This window comes from Protomyctophum parallelum (genome assembly GCF_964188405.1).
Source record: "Protomyctophum parallelum genome assembly, chromosome: 1".
Taxonomy (NCBI): domain Eukaryota; kingdom Metazoa; phylum Chordata; class Actinopteri; order Myctophiformes; family Myctophidae; genus Protomyctophum; species Protomyctophum parallelum.
Window position 1 is genome coordinate 893584 of NC_139697.1, and position 23405 is coordinate 916988.

Genomic DNA, 23405 nt, shown 5'->3' on the forward strand with positions numbered 1-23405 from the left:
ACCCTGTGAGAACCACTGATATAGAAACATGAGGTTTAACCCTGTGAGAACCACTGATATAGAAACATGAGGTTTAACCCTGTGAGAACCACTGATATAGAAACATGAGGTTTAACCCTGTGAGAACCACTGATATAGAAACATGAGGTTTAACCCTGTGAGAACCACTGATATAGAAACATGAGGTTTAACCCTGTGAGAACCACTGATATAGAAACATGAGGTTTAACCCTGTGAGAACCACTGATATAGAAACATGAGATTTAACCCTGTGAGAACCACTGATATAGAAACATGAGGTTTAACCCTGTGAGAACCACTGATATAGAAACATGAGGTTTAACCCTGTGAGAACCACTGATATAGAAACATGAGGTTTAACCCTGTGAGAACCACTGATATAGAAACATGAGGTTTTAACCCTGTGAGAACCACTGATATAGAAACATGATGTTTAACCCTGTGAGAACCACTGATATAGAAACATGAGGTTTAACCCTGTGAGAACCACTGATATAGAAACATGAGGTTTTAACCCTGTGAGAACCCCTGACACAGAAACATGAGGTTCTTCTGAAAACTGTCAGGATTTAGAAGGATTGTAGAATCGCCCTCAGGTCTAAATGGACTAAAAAGTGGAACATACGTTGTTTTCTCTCCGACAGGAACCCACTACCTCCGCGGCGTCAACAACAGCCAGCAGCCGTGGAGCAGCGGGGCGGGGCGCAGACGCCACGGTCTGAGACCCCCCAACCCCACCGAGGAGGGCCTGGCCAGCCTGCACAGCGTCCTGTTCAGGTAGGGAGACCCCCCAACCCCACAGAGGAGCATTCTGTTCAGGTAGGGAGACCCCCCAACCCCACAGAGGAGGGTCCTGTAGACGTGAGGGGCTTAACGAAATTATGAGAAATATTAGGCCTATGGTGGAATATGACATCAAGGTATCTCATAGTATTATTAATATTAATATTAGGCCTATGGTTGAATATGACATCAAGGTATTTACAATTTACAATTTAGGCATTTAGCAGACGCTCTTAATCCAGAGCGACTTACATTAAGCAAGAACAAAAGCATGGGAATACATCACATAAAAAGCATTTATCATGAAACATGCGTAGGCTAAGAAAGTAACAGTGGAATATCTATATTATGAAACTATACATATTTACTACTATGCTATACATATGTACTATGGCGTGCTATGGCTATATACAATGCAATTATAGTGCTGTCTACATAACATGCTATAAGTCTGTATCAAATGCTATCTAAGTCTACAGAAATGCTATCTAAGGGGGTGGGGTAAGTGCTATGGGCCATGATGGAGTCTGAAAAGGTGGGTTTTCAGACTACGGCGGAAGATTGGGAGTGATGCTGCAGTTCTGACTGCATATTTAATATTAGGCCTATGGTCGAATATGACATCAAGGTATTTAATATTAGGCCTATGGTCGAATATGACATCAAGGTATTTAATATTAGGCCTATGGTTGAATATGACATCAAGGTATTTAATATTAGGCCTATGGTCGAATATGACATCAAGGTATTTAATATTAGGCCTATGGTTGAATATGACATCAAGGTATTTAATATTAGGCCTATGGTCAAATATGACATCAAGGTATTTAATATTAGGCCTATGGTTGAATATGACATCAAGGTATTTAATATTAAGCCTATGGTCGAATATGACATCAAGGTATTTAACTTTGTATTCTCACTTGTCCCACACAAGAGACACTTCTTCTGAACCCTCAAATGACCAACGTTATGGTCACCCTGTTCTTCTGTCCCCTCAAATGACCAACGTTATGGTCACCCTGTTCTTCTGAACCCTCAAATGACCAACGTTGGTCACCCTGTTCTTCTGAACCCTCAAATGACCAACGTTGGTCACCCTGTTCTTCTGAACCCTCAAATGACCAACGTTGGTCACCCTGTTGTGTCCAGGAAGGACCCCACGCTGTGGCGCGCTGCCCTGCTCTACTACACGGTGCACCGCGCCAGCTCCGCCTCCTTCTGCCAGCTGTACCACAGCCTGGGACGCTTCGTCCAGGACCCGCACACCCGATGGGACTACTGCGTCCGCGCCAAGAGGGGCCAGACCAACACCTCTCTGCCAGGTAGGTCTCTGCTGCTGCGTTGGAGCCAAGAGGGGCCAGACCAACACCTCTCTGCCAGGTAGGACCCTGCTGCTGCGTTGGAGCCAAGAGGGGCCAGACCAACACCTCTCTGCCAGGTAGGACCCTGCTGCTGCGTTGGAGCCAAGAGGGGCCAGACCAACACCTCTCTGCCAGGTAGGACCCTGCTGCGTTGGAGCCAAGAGGGGCCAGACCAACACCTCTCTGCCAGGTAGGACCCTGCTGCGTTGGAGCCAAGAGGGGCCAGACCAACACCTCTCTGCCAGGTAGGACCCTGCTGCGTTGGAGCCTAGAGGGGCCAGACCAACACCTCTCTGCCAGGTAGGTCTCTGCTGCTGCGTTGGAGCCAAGAGGGGCCAGACCGACACCTCTCTGCCAGGTAGGACCCTGCTGCGTTGGAGCCAAGAGGGGCCAGACCAACACCTCTCTGCCAGGTAGGACCCTGCTGCGTTGGAGCCTAGAGGGGCCAGACCAACACCTCTCTGCCAGGTAGGACCCTGCTGCGTTGGAGCCTAGAGGGGCCAGACCATCACCTCCCTGCCAGGTAGGACCCTGCTGCGTTGGAGCCTAGAGGGGCCAGACCAACACCTCTCTGCCAGGTAGGACCCTGCTGCGTTGGAGCCAGGAGGGGCCAGACCAACACCTCTCTGCCAGGTAGGACCCTGCTGCGTTGGAGCCAAGAGGGGCCAGACCAACACCTCTCTGCCAGGTAGGACCCTGCTGCGTTGGAGCCAGGAGGGGCCAGACCAACACCTCTCTGCCAGGTAGGACCCTGCTGCGTCCGCGCCAAGAGGGGCCAGACCAACACCTCTCTGCCAGGTAGGACCCTGCTGCGTTGGAGCCTAGAGGGGCCAGACCAACACCTCTCTGCCAGGTAGGACCCTGCTGCGTTGGAGCCTAGAGGGGCCAGACCAACACCTCTCTGCCAGGTAGGACCCTGCTGCGTTGGAGCCAAGAGGGGCCAGACCAACACCTCTCTGCCAGGTAGGACCCTGCTGCGTCCGCGCCAAGAGGGGCCAGACCAACACCTCTCTGCCAGGTAGGACCCTGCTGCGTTGGAGCCTAGAGGGGCCAGACCGACACCTCTCTGCCAGGTAGGACCCTGCTGCTGCGTTGGAGCCAGGAGGGGCCAGACCGACACCTCTCTGCCAGGTAGGACCCTGCTGCGTTGGAGCCTAGAGGGGCCAGACCAACACCTCTCTGCCAGGTAGGACCCTGCTGCTGCGTTGGAGCCAGGAGGGGCCAGACCAACACCTCTCTGCCAGGTAGGACCCTGCTGCTGCGTTGGAGCCAGGAGGGGCCAGACCAACACCTCTCTGCCAGGTAGGACCCTGCTGCTGCGTTGGAGCCAGGAGGGGCCAGACCAACACCTCTCTGCCAGGTAGGACCCTGCTGCGTTGGAGCCTAGAGGGGCCAGACCAACACCTCTCTGCCAGGTAGGACCCTGCTGCGTTGGAGCCAAGAGGGGCCAGACCAACACCTCCCTGCCAGGTAGGACCCTGCTGCGTTGGAGCCAAGAGGGGCCAGACCAACACCTCTCTGCCAGGTAGGACCCTGCTGCGTTGGAGCCTAGAGGGGCCAGACCAACACCTCTCTGCCAGGTAGGACCCTGCTGCGTTGGAGCCTAGAGGGGCCAGACCAACACCTCTCTGCCAGGTAGGTCTCTGCTGCTGTGTTGGAGCCAAGAGGGGCCAGACCAACACCTCTCTGCCAGGTAGGACCCTGCTGCTGCGTTGGAGCCAGGAGGGGCCAGACCGACACCTCTCTGCCAGGTACAGATCCTGATCTTTTCCTGAAGGTTTTCCCTGACCGTTTTATCCACTGATTAGTCTAAGACCAGGTGTATCTGATGGTTGTGTGTTGCAGGTTGCTTCAGTAAGGACCAGGTGTATCTGATGGTTGTGTTACAGGTTGCTTCAGTAAGGACCAGGTGTATCTGATGGTTGTGTTGTGTTGCAGGTTGCTTCAGTAAGGACCAGGTGTATCTGATGGTTGTGTTACAGGTTGCTTCAGTAAGGACCAGGTGTATCTGATGGTTGTGTTACAGGTTGCTTCAGTAAGGACCAGGTGTATCTGATGGTTGTGTTACAGGTTGCTTCAGTAAGGACCAGGTGTATCTGATGGTTGTGTTGCAGGTTGCTTCAGTAAGGACCAGGTGTATCTGATGGTTTTGTGTTGTGTTACAGGTTGCTTCAGTAAGGACCAGGTGTATCTGATGGTTTTGTGTTGTGTTACAGGTTGCTTCAGTAAGGACCAGGTGTATCTGATGGTTTTGTGTTGTGTTACAGGTTGCTTCAGTAAGGACCAGGTGTATCTGATGGTTGTGTGTTGCGTTGTGTTGCAGGTTGCTTCAGTAAGGACCAGGTGTATCTGATGGTTGTGTGTTGCGTTGTGTTGCAGGTTGCTTCAGTAAGGACCAGGTGTATCTGGACGGCATCCTGAAGATCCTGAGGCACAGAGAGCAGATCAACTTCCCCATGCTGATGGCTCTGGGGAAGGTACCGTACCGCCATACCGTGTACGCTGCAGAGCGGGTCTGGGGAAGGTACCGTACCGTAAGGGGAAGGTACCGTACCGTAAGGGGAAGGTACCGTACCGTATGGGGAAGGTACCTTACCATAAGGGGAAGGTACCTTACCATAAGGGGAAGGTACCGTACCGTATGGCTCTGGGGAAGGTACCGTACCGTAAGGGGAAGGTACCGTACCGTATGGCTCTGGGGAAGGTACCGTACCGTATGGCTCTGGGGAAGGTACCGTACCGTATGGCTCTGGGGAAGGTACCGTACCGTAAGGGGAAGGTACCGTACCGTAAGGGGAAGGTACCGTACCGTATGGCTCTGGGGAAGGTACCGTACCGTAAGGGGAAGGTACCGTACCGTATGGCTCTGGGGAAGGTACCGTACCGTAAGGGGAAGGTACCGTACCGTAAGGGGAAGGTACCGTACCGTAAGGGGAAGGTACCGTACCGTAAGGGGAAGGTACCGTACCGTAAGGGGAAGGTACCGTACCGTAAGGGGAAGGTACCGTACCGTATGGCTCTGGGGAAGGTACCTTACCATAAGGGGAAGGTACCGTACCGTAAGGGGAAGGTACCTTACCATAAGGGGAAGGTACCTTACCGTAAGGGGAAGGTACCGTACCGTAAGGGGAAGGTACCGTACCGTAAGGGGAAGGTACCGTACCGTAAGGGGAAGGTACCGTACCGTAAGGGGAAGGTACCGTACCGTATGGCTCTGGGGAAGGTACCGTACCGTAAGGGGAAGGTACCGTACCGTATGGCTCTGGGGAAGGTACCGTACCGTAAGGGGAAGGTACCGTACCGTAAGGGGAAGGTACCTTACCGTAAGGGGAAGGTACCGTACCGTAAGGGGAAGGTACCGTACCATATGGCTCTGGGGAAGGTACCGTACCGTAAGGGGAAGGTACCGTACCGTAAGGGGAAGGTACCGTACCGTAAGGGGAAGGTACCGTACCGTATGGCTCTGGGGAAGGTACCGTACCGTAAGGGGAAGGTACCGTACCGTATGGCTCTGGGGAAGGTACCGTACCGTAAGGGGAAGGTACCGTACCGTAAGGGGAAGGTACCTTACCGTAAGGGGAAGGTACCGTACCGTAAGGGGAAGGTACCGTACCGTATGGCTCTGGGGAAGGTACCGTACCGTAAGGGGAAGGTACCGTACCGTAAGGGGAAGGTACCGTACCGTAAGGGGAAGGTACCGTACCGTATGGCTCTGGGGAAGGTACCGTACCGTAAGGGGAAGGTACCGTACCGTAAGGGGAAGGTACCGTACCGTATGGCTCTGGGGAAGGTACCTTACCGTAAGGGGAAGGTACCTTACCGTAAGGGGAAGGTACCGTACCGTAAGGGGAAGGTACCGTACCGTAAGGGGAAGGTACCGTACCATAAGGGGAAGGTACCGTACCATAAGGGGAAGGTACCGTACCGTATGGCTCTGGGGAAGGTACCGTACCGTAAGGGGAAGGTACCGTACCGTAAGGGGAAGGTACCTTACCGTAAGGGGAAGGTACCTTACCGTAAGGGGAAGGTACCGTACCGTAAGGGGAAGGTACCGTACCGTAAGGGGAAGGTACCGTACCGTAAGGGGAAGGTACCGTACCGTATGGCTCTGGGGAAGGTACCGTACCGTAAGGGGAAGGTACCGTACCGTAAGGGGAAGGTACCGTACCGTATGGCTCTGGGGAAGGTACCGTACCGTAAGGGGAAGGTACCGTACCGTAAGGGGAAGGTACCTTACCGTAAGGGGAAGGTACCTTACCGTAAGGGGAAGGTACCGTACCGTAAGGGGAAGGTACCGTACCGTAAGGGGAAGGTACCGTACCGTATGGCTCTGGGGAAGGTACCGTACCGTAAGGGGAAGGTACCGTACCGTATGGCTCTGGGGAAGGTACCGTACCGTAAGGGGAAGGTACCGTACCGTAAGGGGAAGGTACCTTACCGTAAGGGGAAGGTACCGTACCGTAAGGGGAAGGTACCGTACCGTATGGCTCTGGGGAAGGTACCGTACCGTAAGGGGAAGGTACCGTACCGTAAGGGGAAGGTACCGTACCGTATGGCTCTGGGGAAGGTACCTTACCGTAAGGGGAAGGTACCTTACCGTAAGGGGAAGGTACCGTACCGTAAGGGGAAGGTACCGTACCGTAAGGGGAAGGTACCGTACCATAAGGGGAAGGTACCGTACCATAAGGGGAAGGTACCGTACCGTAAGGGGAAGGTACCGTACCGTAAGGGGAAGGTACCTTACCATAAGGGGAAGGTACCGTACCGTAAGGGGAAGGTACCTTACCGTAAGGGGAAGGTACCGTACCGTAAGGGGAAGGTACCTTACCATAAGGGGAAGGTACCGTACCGTAAGGGGAAGGTACCTTACCGTAAGGGGAAGGTACCGTACCATAAGGGGAAGGTACCTTACCATAAGGGGAAGGTACCGTACCATAAGGGGAAGGTACCTTACCATAAGGGGAAGGTACCGTACCGTAAGGGGAAGGTACCTTACCGTAAGGGGAAGGTACCTTACCATAAGGGGAAGGTACCGTACCGTAAGGGGAAGGTACCGTACCATAAGGGGAAGGTACCGTACCGTAAGGGGAAGGTACCTTACCGTAAGGGGAAGGTACCGTACCATAAGGGGAAGGTACCTTACCATAAGGGGAAGGTACCGTACCGTAAGGGGAAGGTACCTTACCATAAGGGGAAGGTACCGTACCGTAAGGGGAAGGTACCTTACCATAAGGGGAAGGTACCGTACCGTAAGGGGAAGGTACCTTACCGTAAGGGGAAGGTACCTTACCGTAAGGGGAAGGTACCGTACCGTAAGGGGAAGGTACCGTACCATAAGGGGAAGGTACCTTACCGTAAGGGGAAGGTACCTTACCATAAGGGGAAGGTACCTTACCGTAAGGGGAAGGTACCTTACCGTAAGGGGAAGGTACCGTACCGTAAGGGGAAGGTACCGTACCGTAAGGGGAAGGTACCGTACCGTAAGGGGAAGGTACCGTACCGTAAGGGGAAGGTACCGTACCGTAAGGGGAAGGTACCGTACCGTATGGCTCTGGGGAAGGTACCGTACCGTATGGCTCTGGGGAAGGTACCTTACCGTATGGGGAAGGTACCTTACCATAAGGGGAAGGTACCGTACCGTAAGGCTCTGGGGAAGGTACCGTACCATAAGGGGAAGGTACCTTACCGTAAGGGGAAGGTACCGTACCGTAAGGGGAAGGTACCGTACCGTAAGGGGAAGGTACCGTACCGTAAGGGGAAGGTACCGTACCGTAAGGGGAAGGTACCGTACCGTAAGGGGAAGGTACCGTACCGTAAGGGGAAGGTACCGTACCGTATGGGGAAGGTACCGTACCGTAAGGGGAAGGTACCGTACCGTAAGGGGAAGGTACCGTACCGTAAGGGGAAGGTACCGTACCGTAAGGGGAAGGTACCTTACCGTAAGGGGAAGGTACCGTACCGTAAGGGGAAGGTACCGTACCGTAAGGGGAAGGTACCTTACCGTAAGGGGAAGGTACCGTACCGTAAGGGGAAGGTACCTTACCATAAGGGGAAGGTACCGTACCGTAAGGGGAAGGTACCGTACCGTAAGGGGAAGGTACCGTACCGTATGGCTCTGGGGAAGGTACCGTACCGTATGGCTCTGGGGAAGGTACCGTACCGTATGGCTCTGGGGAAGGTACCGTACCGTAAGGGGAAGGTACCGTAAGGGGAAGGTACCGTACCGTAAGGGGAAGGTACCGTACCGTAAGGGGAAGGTACCGTACCGTAAGGGGAAGGTACCTTACCGTAAGGGGAAGGTACCGTACCGTAAGGGGAAGGTACCGTACCGTAAGGGGAAGGTACCGTACCGTAAGGGGAAGGTACCGTACCGTAAGGGGAAGGTACCGTACCGTAAGGGGAAGGTACCGTACCGTAAGGGGAAGGTACCGTACCGTATGGGGAAGGTACCGTACCGTAAGGGGAAGGTACCGTACCGTAAGGGGAAGGTACCTTACCGTAAGGGGAAGGTACCGTACCGTAAGGGGAAGGTACCGTACCATAAGGGGAAGGTACCTTACCGTAAGGGGAAGGTACCGTACCGTAAGGGGAAGGTACCTTACCGTAAGGGGAAGGTACCGTACCGTAAGGGGAAGGTACCGTACCGTATGGGGAAGGTACCTTACCGTAAGGGGAAGGTACCGTACCGTAAGGGGAAGGTACCGTACCATAAGGGGAAGGTACCTTACCATAAGGGGAAGGTACCTTACCGTAAGGGGAAGGTACCGTACCGTAAGGGGAAGGTACCGTACCGTAAGGGGAAGGTACCGTACCGTAAGGGGAAGGTACCGTACCGTAAGGGGAAGGTACCGTACCGTAAGGGGAAGGTACCGTACCGTAAGGGGAAGGTACCGTACCGTAAGGGGAAGGTACCGTACCGTAAGGGGAAGGTACCGTACCGTAAGGGGAAGGTACCGTACCGTAAGGGGAAGGTACCGTACCGTAAGGGGAAGGTACCGTACCGTAAGGGGAAGGTACCTTACCGTAAGGGGAAGGTACCGTACCGTAAGGGGAAGGTACCTTACCATAAGGGGAAGGTACCGTACCGTAAGGGGAAGGTACCGTACCGTAAGGGGAAGGTACCGTACCGTATGGCTCTGGGGAAGGTACCGTACCGTATGGCTCTGGGGAAGGTACCGTACCGTATGGCTCTGGGGAAGGTACCGTACCGTAAGGGGAAGGTACCGTACCGTAAGGGGAAGGTACCGTACCGTAAGGGGAAGGTACCTTACCGTAAGGGGAAGGTACCTTACCGTAAGGGGAAGGTACCGTACCGTATGGGGAAGGTACCTTACCGTAAGGGGAAGGTACCTTACCATAAGGGGAAGGTACCGTACCGTATGGCTCTGGGGAAGGTACCGTACCGTAAGGGGAAGGTACCTTACCGTAAGGGGAAGGTACCGTAAGGGGAAGGTACCGTACCGTAAGGGGAAGGTACCTTACCGTAAGGGGAAGGTACCTTACCGTAAGGGGAAGGTACCTTACCGTAAGGGGAAGGTACCTTACCGTAAGGGGAAGGTACCGTACCGTAAGGGGAAGGTACCGTACCGTAAGGGGAAGGTACCTTACCGTAAGGGGAAGGTACCGTACCGTAAGGGGAAGGTACCGTACCGTAAGGGGAAGGTACCTTACCGTAAGGGGAAGGTACCTTACCGTAAGGGGAAGGTACCTTACCGTAAGGGGAAGGTACCTTACCGTAAGGGGAAGGTACCTTACCGTAAGGGGAAGGTACCGTACCGTAAGGGGAAGGTACCTTACCATAAGGGGAAGGTACCGTACCGTAAGGGGAAGGTACCGTACCGTAAGGGGAAGGTACCGTACCGTAAGGGGAAGGTACCGTACCGTAAGGGGAAGGTACCGTACCGTAAGGGGAAGGTACCTTACCGTAAGGGGAAGGTACCTTACCGTAAGGGGAAGGTACCGTACCGTAAGGGGAAGGTACCTTACCGTAAGGGGAAGGTACCGTACCGTAAGGGGAAGGTACCTTACCGTAAGGGGAAGGTACCTTACCGTAAGGGGAAGGTACCTTACCGTAAGGGGAAGGTACCGTACCGTAAGGGGAAGGTACCGTACCGTAAGGGGAAGGTACCGTACCGTAAGGGGAAGGTACCTTACCGTAAGGGGAAGGTACCTTACCGTAAGGGGAAGGTACCGTACCGTAAGGGGAAGGTACCTTACCGTAAGGGGAAGGTACCGTACCGTATGGGGAAGGTACCGTACCGTATGGGGAAGGTACCTTACCATAAGGGGAAGGTACCGTACCGTAAGGGGAACCGTACCGTAACGTAAGGGGAAGGTACCTTACCGTAAGGGGAAGGTACCGTACCGTAAGGGGAAGGTACCTTACCATAAGGGGAAGGTACCGTACCGTAAGGGGAAGGTACCGTACCATAAGGGGAAGGTACCTTACCGTAAGGGGAAGGTACCGTACCGTAAGGGGAAGGTACCGTACCATAAGGGGAAGGTACCGTACCGTAAGGGGAAGGTACCTTACCGTAAGGGGAAGGTACCGTACCATAAGGGGAAGGTACCTTACCATAAGGGGAAGGTACCGTACCGTAAGGGGAAGGTACCGTACCGTAAGGGGAAGGTACCGTACCATAAGGGGAAGGTACCTTACCATAAGGGGAAGGTACCGTAACGTAAGGGGAAGGTACCTTACCGTAAGGGGAAGGTACCGTACCGTAAGGGGAAGGTACCTTACCATAAGGGGAAGGTACCGTACCGTAAGGGGAAGGTACCGTACCATAAGGGGAAGGTACCTTACCGTAAGGGGAAGGTACCGTACCGTAAGGGGAAGGTACCGTACCATAAGGGGAAGGTACCGTACCGTAAGGGGAAGGTACCGTACCGTAAGGGGAAGGTACCGTACCGTAAGGGGAAGGTACCTTACCGTAAGGGGAAGGTACCTTACCGTAAGGGGAAGGTACCGTACCGTAAGGGGAAGGTACCTTACCGTAAGGGGAAGGTACCGTACCGTAAGGGGAAGGTACCTTACCGTAAGGGGAAGGTACCTTACCGTAAGGGGAAGGTACCTTACCGTAAGGGGAAGGTACCTTACCGTAAGGGGAAGGTACCGTACCGTAAGGGGAAGGTACCGTACCGTAAGGGGAAGGTACCGTACCGTAAGGGGAAGGTACCTTACCGTAAGGGGAAGGTACCTTACCGTAAGGGGAAGGTACCGTACCGTAAGGGGAAGGTACCTTACCGTAAGGGGAAGGTACCGTACCATAAGGGGAAGGTACCGTACCGTAAGGGGAAGGTACCTTACCGTAAGGGGAAGGTACCTTACCATAAGGGGAAGGTACCGTACCGTAAGGGGAAGGTACCGTACCGTAAGGGGAAGGTACCTTACCATAAGGGGAAGGTACCGTACCGTAAGGGGAAGGTACCGTACCGTAAGGGGAAGGTACCTTACCGTAAGGGGAAGGTACCGTACCGTAAGGGGAAGGTACCTTACCATAAGGGGAAGGTACCGTACCGTAAGGGGAAGGTACCGTACCATAAGGGGAAGGTACCTTACCGTAAGGGGAAGGTACCGTACCGTAAGGGGAAGGTACCGTACCGTAAGGGGAAGGTACCTTACCATAAGGGGAAGGTACCGTACCGTATGGCTCTGGGGAAGGTACCTTACCGTAAGGGGAAGGTACCTTACCATAAGGGGAAGGTACCTTACCATAAGGGGAAGGTACCGTACCATAAGGGGAAGGTACCTTACCGTAAGGGGAAGGTACCTTACCGTAAGGGGAAGGTACCTTACCATAAGGGGAAGGTACCGTACCGTAAGGGGAAGGTACCGTACCGTAAGGGGAAGGTACCGTACCGTATGGCTCTGGGGAAGGTACCTTACCGTAAGGGGAAGGTACCGTACCATAAGGGGAAGGTACCTTACCGTAAGGGGAAGGTACCTTACCGTAAGGGGAAGGTACCTTACCGTAAGGGGAAGGTACCTTACCGTAAGGGGAAGGTACCGTACCATAAGGGGAAGGTACCGTACCGTAAGGGGAAGGTACCGTACCATAAGGGGAAGGTACCGTACCATAAGGGGAAGGTACCGTACCGTAAGGGGAAGGTACCGTACCATAAGGGGAAGGTACCGTACCATAAGGGGAAGGTACCGTACCGTAAGGGGAAGGTACCGTACCGTAAGGGGAAGGTACCGTACCGTATGGCTCTGGGGAAGGTACCTTACCGTAAGGGGAAGGTACCTTACCATAAGGGGAAGGTACCGTACCGTAAGGGGAAGGTACCGTACCATAAGGGGAAGGTACCGTACCGTAAGGGGAAGGTACCTTACCGTAAGGGGAAGGTACCTTACCGTAAGGGGAAGGTACCTTACCATAAGGGGAAGGTACCGTACCGTAAGGGGAAGGTACCGTACCGTAAGGGGAAGGTACCGTACCGTAAGGGGAAGGTACCGTACCGTAAGGGGAAGGTACCGTACCGTAAGGGGAAGGTACCGTACCGTAAGGGGAAGGTACCGTACCGTAAGGGGAAGGTACCGTACCGTAAGGGGAAGGTACCGTACCGTAAGGGGAAGGTACCGTACCGTAAGGGGAAGGTACCGTACCGTAAGGGGAAGGTACCGTACCGTAAGGGGAAGGTACCGTACCATAAGGGGAAGGTACCGTACCATAAGGGGAAGGTACCGTACCATAAGGGGAAGGTACCTTACCATAAGGGGAAGGTACCGTACCGTAAGGGGAAGGTACCTTACCATAAGGGGAAGGTACCGTACCGTAAGGGGAAGGTACCTTACCGTAAGGGGAAGGTACCTTACCGTAAGGGGAAGGTACCTTACCGTAAGGGGAAGGTACCGTACCATAAGGGGAAGGTACCGTACCATAAGGGGAAGGTACCGTACCATAAGGGGAAGGTACCGTACCATAAGGGGAAGGTACCGTACCATAAGGGGAAGGTACCGTACCGTAAGGGGAAGGTACCGTACCGTAAGGGGAAGGTACCGTACCGTAAGGGGAAGGTACCGTACCATAAGGGGAAGGTACCGTACCATAAGGGGAAGGTACCGTACCATAAGGGGAAGGTACCTTACCATAAGGGGAAGGTACCGTACCGTAAGGGGAAGGTACCTTACCATAAGGGGAAGGTACCGTACCGTAAGGGGAAGGTACCTTACCGTAAGGGGAAGGTACCTTACCGTAAGGGGAAGGTACCTTACCGTAAGGGGAAGGTACCGTACCATAAGGGGAAGGTACCGTACCATAAGGGGAAGGTACCGTACCATAAGGGGAAGGTACCGTACCATAAGGGGAAGGTACCGTACCATAAGGGGAAGGTACCGTACCGTAAGGGGAAGGTACCGTACCGTAAGGGGAAGGTACCGTACCGTAAGGGGAAGGTACCGTACCGTAAGGGGAAGGTACCGTACCGTAAGGGGAAGGTACCGTACCATAAGGGGAAGGTACCGTACCGTAAGGGGAAGGTACCGTACCGTAAGGGGAAGGTACCGTACCATAAGGGGAAGGTACCGTACCATAAGGGGAAGGTACCGTACCATAAGGGGAAGGTACCGTACCATAAGGGGAAGGTACCGTACCATAAGGGGAAGGTACCGTACCGTAAGGGGAAGGTACCGTACCGTAAGGGGAAGGTACCGTACCGTAAGGGGAAGGTACCGTACCGTAAGGGGAAGGTACCGTACCGTAAGGGGAAGGTACCGTACCATAAGGGGAAGGTACCGTACCGTAAGGGGAAGGTACCGTACCGTAAGGGGAAGGTACCGTACCATAAGGGGAAGGTACCGTACCATAAGGGGAAGGTACCGTACCATAAGGGGAAGGTACCGTACCATAAGGGGAAGGTACCGTACCATAAGGGGAAGGTACCGTACCTTAAGGGGAAGGTACCGTACCGTAAGGGGAAGGTACCGTACCGTAAGGGGAAGGTACCTTACCATAAGGGGAAGGTACCGTACCGTAAGGGGAAGGTACCTTACCGTAAGGGGAAGGTACCGTACCGTAAGGGGAAGGTACCGTACCATAAGGGGAAGGTACCGTACCGTAAGGGGAAGGTACCGTACCATAAGGGGAAGGTACCGTACCGTAAGGGGAAGGTACCTTACCGTATGGGGAAGGTACCGTACCGTATGGGGAAGGTACCGTACCGTAAGGGGAAGGTACCGTACCGTAAGGGGAAGGTACCGTACCGTAAGGGGAAGGTACTGTACCGTAAGGGGAAGGTACCGTACCGTAAGGGGAAGGTACCTTACCGTAAGGGGAAGGTACCGTACCGTAAGGGGAAGGTACCGTACCGTAAGGGGAAGGTACCGTACCGTAAGGGGAAGGTACCTTACCGTAAGGGGAAGGTACCGTACCGTAAGGGGAAGGTACCGTACCGTAAGGGGAAGGTACCGTACCGTAAGGGGAAGGTACCGTACCGTAAGGGGAAGGTACCGTACCGTAAGGGGAAGGTACTGTACCGTAAGGGGAAGGTACCGTACCGTAAGGGGAAGGTACCGTACCGTAAGGGGAAGGTACCGTACCGTAAGGGGAAGGTACCTTACCGTATGGGGAAGGTACCGTACCATAAGGGGAAGGTACTGTACCATAAGGGGAAGGTACCGTAAGGGGAAGGTACCGTACTGTAAGGGGAAGGTACCGTACCGTAAGGGGAAGGTACCGTAAGGGGAAGGTACCGTACCGTAAGGGGAAGGTACCGTACCGTAAGGGGAAGGTACCTTACCGTATGGGGAAGGTACCGTACCATAAGGGGAAGGTACTGTACCATAAGGGGAAGGTACCGTAAGGGGAAGGTACCGTACCGTAAGGGGAAGGTACCGTACCGTAAGGGGAAGGTACCTTACCGTATGGGGAAGGTACCGTACCATAAGGGGAAGGTACTGTACCATAAGGGGAAGGTACCGTAAGGGGAAGGTACCGTACTGTAAGGGGAAGGTACCGTACCGTAAGGGGAAGGTACCGTAAGGGGAAGGTACCGTACCGTAAGGGGAAGGTACCGTACCGTAAGGGGAAGGTACCTTACCGTATGGGGAAGGTACCGTACCATAAGGGGAAGGTACCGTACCGTAAGGGGAAGGTACCTTACCGTAAGGGGAAGGTACCTTACCGTAAGGGGAAGGTACCGTACCGTAAGGGGAAGGTACCGTACCGTATGGGGAAGGTACCGTACCGTAAGGGGAAGGTACCGTACCGTAAGGGGAAGGTACCGTACCGTAAGGGGAAGGTACCTTACCGTAAGGGGAAGGTACCGTACCGTAAGGGGAAGGTACCTTACCGTAAGGGGAAGGTACCGTACCGTAAGGGGAAGGTACCTTACCGTAAGGGGAAGGTACCGTACCATAAGGGGAAGGTACCTTACCGTAAGGGGAAGGTACCGTACCGTAAGGGGAAGGTACTGTACCATAAGGGGAAGGTACCGTACCGTAAGGGGAAGGTACCGTACCGTAAGGGGAAGGTACCGTACCGTAAGGGGAAGGTACCTTACCGTAAGGGGAAGGTACCGTACCGTAAGGGGAAGGTACCGTACCGTATGGGGAAGGTACCGTACCGTAAGGGGAAGGTACCGTACCGTAAGGGGAAGGTACCGTACCGTAAGGGGAAGGTACCGTACCGTAAGGGGAAGGTACCGTACCGTAAGGGGAAGGTACCGTACCGTATGGGGAAGGTACCGTACCATAAGGGGAAGGTACCGTACCGTATGGGGAAGGTACCTTACCATAAGGGGAAGGTACCGTACCGTAAGGGGAAGGTACCGTACCGTAAGGGGAAGGTACCGTACCGTAAGGGGAAGGTACCGTACCGTAAGGGGAAGGTACCGTACCGTAAGGGGAAGGTACCGTACCGTAAGGGGAAGGTACCGTACCGTAAGGGGAAGGTACCGTACCGTAAGGGGAAGGTACCGTACCGTAAGGGGAAGGTACCGTACCGTAAGGGGAAGGTACCGTACCGTAAGGGGAAGGTACCGTACCGTAAGGGGAAGGTACCGTACCGTAAGGGGAAGGTACCGTACCGTAAGGGGAAGGTACCGTACCGTAAGGGGAAGGTACCGTACCGTAAGGGGAAGGTACCGTACCGTATGGGGAAGGTACCGTACCGTAAGGGGAAGGTACCGTACCGTAAGGGGAAGGTACCGTACCGTAAGGGGAAGGTACCGTACCGTATGGGGAAGGTACCGTACCGTAAGGGGAAGGTACCGTACCGTAAGGGGAAGGTACCGTACCGTAAGGGGAAGGTACCTTACCGTAAGGGGAAGGTACCGTACCATAAGGGGAAGGTACCGTACCGTATGGCTCTGGGGAAGGTACCGTACCGTATGGCTCTGGGGAAGGTACCGTACCGTAAGGGGAAGGTACCGTACCGTAAGGGGAAGGTACCGTACCGTAAGGGGAAGGTACCGTACCGTATGGGGAAGGTACCGTACCATAAGGGGAAGGTACCGTACCGTATGGGGAAGGTACCTTACCATAAGGGGAAGGTACCGTACCGTAAGGGGAAGGTACCGTACCGTAAGGGGAAGGTACCGTACCGTAAGGGGAAGGTACCGTACCGTAAGGGGAAGGTACCGTACCGTAAGGGGAAGGTACCGTACCGTAAGGGGAAGGTACCGTACCGTAAGGGGAAGGTACCGTACCGTAAGGGGAAGGTACCGTACCGTAAGGGGAAGGTACCGTACCGTAAGGGGAAGGTACCGTACCGTAAGGGGAAGGTACCGTACCGTAAGGGGAAGGTACCGTACCGTAAGGGGAAGGTACCGTACCGTAAGGGGAAGGTACCGTACCGTAAGGGGAAGGTACCGTACCGTAAGGGGAAGGTACCGTACCGTAAGGGGAAGGTACCGTACCGTAAGGGGAAGGTACCGTACCGTATGGGGAAGGTACCGTACCGTAAGGGGAAGGTACCGTACCGTAAGGGGAAGGTACCGTACCGTAAGGGGAAGGTACCGTACCGTAAGGGGAAGGTACCGTACCGTAAGGGGAAGGTACCTTACCGTAAGGGGAAGGTACCTTACCGTAAGGGGAAGGTACCGTACCGTATGGCTCTGGGGAAGGTACCGTACCGTATGGCTCTGGGGAAGGTACCGTACCGTAAGGGGAAGGTACCTTACCGTAAGGGGAAGGTACCTTACCGTAAGGGGAAGGTACCGTACCATAAGGGGAAGGTACCGTACCGTAAGGGGAAGGTACCGTACCGTAAGGGGAAGGTACCTTACCGTAAGGGGAAGGTACCGTACCGTAAGGGGAAGGTACCGTACCGTATGGCTCTGGGGAAGGTACCGTACCGTATGGCTCTGGGGAAGGTACCGTACCGTAAGGGGAAGGTACCTTACCGTAAGGGGAAGGTACCGTACCGTAAGGGGAAGGTACCGTACCATAAGGGGAAGGTACCGTACCGTATGGCTCTGGGGAAGGTACCGTACCGTATGGCTCTGGGGAAGGTACCGTACCGTAAGGGGAAGGTACCGTACCGTAAGGGGAAGGTACCGTACCGTAAGGGGAAGGTACCGTACCGTAAGGGGAAGGTACCGTACCGTAAGGGGAAGGTACCGTACCGTAAGGGGAAGGTACCGTACCGTATGGGGAAGGTACCGTACCGTAAGGGGAAGGTACCGTACCGTAAGGGGAAGGTACCGTACCGTAAGGGGAAGGTACCGTACCGTAAGGGGAAGGTACCGTACCGTAAGGGGAAGGTACCTTACCGTAAGGGGAAGGTACCTTACCGTAAGGGGAAGGTACCGTACCGTATGGCTCTGGGGAAGGTACCGTACCGTATGGCTCTGGGGAAGGTACCGTACCGTAAGGGGAAGGTACCTTACCGTAAGGGGAAGGTACCTTACCGTAAGGGGAAGGTACCGTACCATAAGGGGAAGGTACCGTACCGTATGGCTCTGGGGAAGGTACCGTACCGTATGGCTCTGGGGAAGGTACCGTACCGTAAGGGGAACGTACCGTACCGTAAGGGGAAGGTACCGTACCGTAAGGGGAAGGTACCGTACCGTAAGGGGAAGGTACCGTACCGTAAGGGGAAGGTACCGTACCGTAAGGGGAAGGTACCGTACCGTAAGGGGAAGGTACCTTACCGTAAGGGGAAGGTACCTTACCGTAAGGGGAAGGTACCGTACCGTAAGGGGAAGGTACCGTACCGTAAGGGGAAGGTACCTTACCGTAAGGGGAAGGTACCTTACCGTAAGGGGAAGGTACCTTACCGTAAGGGGAAGGTACCGTACCGTAAGGGGAAGGTACCGTACCGTAAGGGGAAGGTACCGTACCGTAAGGGGAAGGTACCGTACCGTAAGGGGAAGGTACCTTACCGTAAGGGGAAGGTACCTTACCGTAAGGGGAAGGTACCTTACCGTAAGGGGAAGGTACCTTACCGTAAGGGGAAGGTACCGTACCGTAAGGGGAAGGTACCGTACCGTAAGGGGAAGGTACCGTACCGTAAGGGGAAGGTACCGTACCATAAGGGGAAGGTACCGTACCATAAGGGGAAGGTACCGTACCGTAAGGGGAAGGTACCGTACCGTAAGGGGAAGGTACCTTACCGTAAGGGGAAGGTACCGTACCGTAAGGGGAAGGTACCGTACCGTAAGGGGAAGGTACCGTACCGTATGGCTCTGGGGAAGGTACCGTACCGTAAGGGGAAGGTACCGTACCGTAAGGGGAAGGTACCGTACCGTAAGGGGAAGGTACCGTACCGTAAGGGGAAGGTACCGTACCGTAAGGGGAAGGTACCGTACCGTAAGGGGAAGGTACCGTACCATAAGGGGAAGGTACCGTACCGTATGGGGAAGGTACCGTACCGTAAGGGGAAGGTACCGTACCGTAAGGGGAAGGTACCGTACCGTAAGGGGAAGGTACCGTACCGTAAGGGGAAGGTACCTTACCGTATGGGGAAGGTACCGTACCATAAGGGGAAGGTACCGTACCGTAAGGGGAAGGTACCGTACCGTAAGGGGAAGGTACCTTACCGTATGGGGAAGGTACCGTACCATAAGGGGAAGGTACCTTACCGTATGGGGAAGGTACCGTACCATAAGGGGAAGGTACCGTACCGTATGGGGAAGGTACCGTACCGTAAGGGGAAGGTACCTTACCGTATGGGGAAGGTACCGTACCGTATGGGGAAGGTACCGTACCGTAAGGGGAAGGTACCGTACCGTAAGGGGAAGGTACCGTACCGTAAGGGGAAGGTACCGTACCGTAAGGGGAAGGTACCGTACCATAAGGGGAAGGTACCGTACCGTAAGGGGAAGGTACCGTACCGTAAGGGGAAGGTACCGTACCGTAAGGGGAAGGTACCGTACCGTAAGGGGAAGGTACCGTACCGTAAGGGGAAGGTACCTTACCGTAAGGGGAAGGTACCTTACCGTATGGGGAAGGTACCGTACCATAAGGGGAAGGTACCGTACCGTAAGGGGAAGGTACCGTACCGTAAGGGGAAGGTACCTTACCGTATGGGGAAGGTACCGTACCGTATGGGGAAGGTACCGTACCGTAAGGGGAAGGTACCGTACCGTAAGGGGAAGGTACCGTACCGTAAGGGGAAGGTACCGTACCATAAGGGGAAGGTACCGTACCGTAAGGGGAAGGTACCGTACCGTAAGGGGAAGGTACCGTACCGTAAGGGGAAGGTACCGTACCATAAGGGGAAGGTACCGTACCGTATGGCTCTGGGGAAGGTACCGTACCGTATGGCTCTGGGGAAGGTACCGTACCGTAAGGGGAAGGTACCTTACCGTAAGGGGAAGGTACCTTACCGTAAGGGGAAGGTACCTTACCGTAAGGGGAAGGTACCTTACCGTAAGGGGAAGGTACCGTACCGTAAGGGGAAGGTACCGTACCGTAAGGGGAAGGTACCGTACCGTAAGGGGAAGGTACCTTACCGTAAGGGGAAGGTACCTTACCATAAGGGGAAGGTACCTTACCGTAAGGGAAAGGTACCGTACCGTAAGGGGAAGGTACCGTACCGTAAGGGGAAGGTACCGTACCGTAAGGGGAAGGTACCGTACCGTAAGGGGAAGGTACCGTACCGTAAGGGGAAGGTACCTTACCGTAAGGGGAAGGTACCGTACCGTAAGGGGAAGGTACCTTACCGTAAGGGGAAGGTACCGTACCGTAAGGGGAAGGTACCGTACCGTAAGGGGAAGGTACCTTACCGTAAGGGGAAGGTACCTTACCATATGGGGAAGGTACCGTACCGTAAGGGGAAGGTACCGTACCATATGGGGAAGGTACCGTACCGTAAGGGGAAGGTACCGTACCGTAAGGGGAAGGTACCGTACCGTAAGGGGAAGGTACCGTACCATAAGGGGAAGGTACCGTACCATAAGGGGAAGGTACCGTACCGTAAGGGGAAGGTACCGTACCGTAAGGGGAAGGTACCGTACCGTAAGGGGAAGGTACCGTACCGTAAGGGGAAGGTACCGTACCGTAAGGGGAAGGTACTGTACCATAAGGGGAAGGTACCTTACCGTAAGGGGAAGGTACCGTACCATATGGGGAAGGTACCGTACCGTAAGGGGAAGGTACCGTACCATATGGGGAAGGTACCGTACCGTAAGGGGAAGGTACCGTACCATATGGGGAAGGTACCGTACCGTAAGGGGAAGGTACCGTACCATATGGGGAAGGTACCGTACCGTAAGGGGAAGGTACCGTACCGTAAGGGGAAGGTACCGTACCGTAAGGGGAAGGTACCGTACCGTAAGGGGAAGGTACCGTACCGTAAGGGGAAGGTACCGTACCGTAAGGGGAAGGTACCGTACCGTAAGGGGAAGGTACCTTACCGTAAGGGGAAGGTACCTTACCATATGGGGAAGGTACCGTACCGTAAGGGGAAGGTACCGTACCGTAAGGGGAAGGTACCGTACCGTAAGGGGAAGGTACCGTACCGTAAGGGGAAGGTACCTTACCGTATGGCTCTGGGGAAGGTACCGTACCGTAAGGGGAAGGTACCGTACCGTAAGGGGAAGGTACCTTACCGTAAGGGGAAGGTACCGTACCGTAAGGGGAAGGTACCGTACCGTAAGGGGAAGGTACCGTACCGTATGGCTCTGGGGAAGGTACCGTACCGTAAGGGGAAGGTACCGTACCGTAAGGGGAAGGTACCGTACCGTAAGGGGAAGGTACCTTACCGTAAGGGGAAGGTACCGTACCGTAAGGGGAAGGTACCGTACCGTAAGGGGAAGGTACCGTACCGTAAGGGGAAGGTACCGTACCGTAAGGGGAAGGTACCTTACCGTAAGGGGAAGGTACCTTACCGTAAGGGGAAGGTACCGTACCGTAAGGGGAAGGTACCGTACCGTAAGGGGAAGGTACCGTACCGTATGGCTCTGGGGAAGGTACCGTACCGTAAGGGGAAGGTACCGTACCGTAAGGGGAAGGTACCTTACCATAAGGGGAAGGTACCGTACCATAAGGGGAAGGTACCGTACCGTATGGCTCTGGGGAAGGTACCGTACCATAAGGGGAAGGTACCGTACCGTATGGCTCTGGGGAAGGTACCTTACCGTAAGGGGAAGGTACCTTACCGTAAGGGGAAGGTACCGTACCGTAAGGGGAAGGTACCTTACCGTAAGGGGAAGGTACCTTACCGTATGGGGAAGGTACCGTACCATAAGGGGAAGGTACCGTACCGTAAGGGGAAGGTACCGTACCGTAAGGGGAAGGTACCTTACCGTATGGGGAAGGTACCGTACCGTATGGGGAAGGTACCGTACCGTAAGGGGAAGGTACCGTACCGTAAGGGGAAGGTACCGTACCGTAAGGGGAAGGTACCGTACCATAAGGGGAAGGTACCGTACCGTAAGGGGAAGGTACCGTACCGTAAGGGGAAGGTACCGTACCGTAAGGGGAAGGTACCGTACCATAAGGGGAAGGTACCGTACCGTATGGCTCTGGGGAAGGTACCGTACCGTATGGCTCTGGGGAAGGTACCGTACCGTAAGGGGAAGGTACCTTACCGTAAGGGGAAGGTACCTTACCGTAAGGGGAAGGTACCTTACCGTAAGGGGAAGGTACCTTACCGTAAGGGGAAGGTACCGTACCGTAAGGGGAAGGTACCGTACCGTAAGGGGAAGGTACCGTACCGTAAGGGGAAGGTACCTTACCGTAAGGGGAAGGTACCTTACCATAAGGGGAAGGTACCTTACCGTAAGGGAAAGGTACCGTACCGTAAGGGGAAGGTACCGTACCGTAAGGGGAAGGTACCGTACCGTAAGGGGAAGGTACCGTACCGTAAGGGGAAGGTACCGTACCGTAAGGGGAAGGTACCTTACCGTAAGGGGAAGGTACCGTACCGTAAGGGGAAGGTACCTTACCGTAAGGGGAAGGTACCGTACCGTAAGGGGAAGGTACCGTACCGTAAGGGGAAGGTACCTTACCGTAAGGGGAAGGTACCTTACCATATGGGGAAGGTACCGTACCGTAAGGGGAAGGTACCGTACCATATGGGGAAGGTACCGTACCGTAAGGGGAAGGTACCGTACCGTAAGGGGAAGGTACCGTACCGTAAGGGGAAGGTACCGTACCATAAGGGGAAGGTACCGTACCATAAGGGGAAGGTACCGTACCGTAAGGGGAAGGTACCGTACCGTAAGGGGAAGGTACCGTACCGTAAGGGGAAGGTACCGTACCGTAAGGGGAAGGTACCGTACCGTAAGGGGAAGGTACTGTACCATAAGGGGAAGGTACCTTACCGTAAGGGGAAGGTACCGTACCATATGGGGAAGGTACCGTACCGTAAGGGGAAGGTACCGTACCATATGGGGAAGGTACCGTACCGTAAGGGGAAGGTACCGTACCATATGGGGAAGGTACCGTACCGTAAGGGGAAGGTACCGTACCATATGGGGAAGGTACCGTACCGTAAGGGGAAGGTACCGTACCGTAAGGGGAAGGTACCGTACCGTAAGGGGAAGGTACCGTACCGTAAGGGGAAGGTACCGTACCGTAAGGGGAAGGTACCGTACCGTAAGGGGAAGGTACCGTACCGTAAGGGGAAGGTACCTTACCGTAAGGGGAAGGTACCTTACCATATGGGGAAGGTACCGTACCGTAAGGGGAAGGTACCGTACCGTAAGGGGAAGGTACCGTACCGTAAGGGGAAGGTACCGTACCGTAAGGGGAAGGTACCTTACCGTATGGCTCTGGGGAAGGTACCGTACCGTAAGGGGAAGGTACCGTACCGTAAGGGGAAGGTACCTTACCGTAAGGGGAAGGTA

General features: G+C 54.7%; 1 protein-coding gene across 2 annotated transcripts in view; it reads left to right on the forward strand.

Annotated features, from left to right (window-relative positions):
- LOC310858936 (putative tyrosine carboxypeptidase MATCAP2) overlaps positions 1-23405 on the forward strand; it is a 42321-nt gene that overhangs the window by 17115 nt on the left and 1801 nt on the right. For both annotated transcript variants that reach the window (XM_083765242.1, XM_083765243.1), the window contains exons 4-6: positions 666-798; positions 1957-2129; positions 4548-4645. In XM_083765242.1, the coding sequence (XP_083621368.1) occupies positions 666-798; positions 1957-2129; positions 4548-4645 (404 nt within the window). The remainder of the gene's footprint in view (positions 1-665; positions 799-1956; positions 2130-4547; positions 4646-23405) is intronic.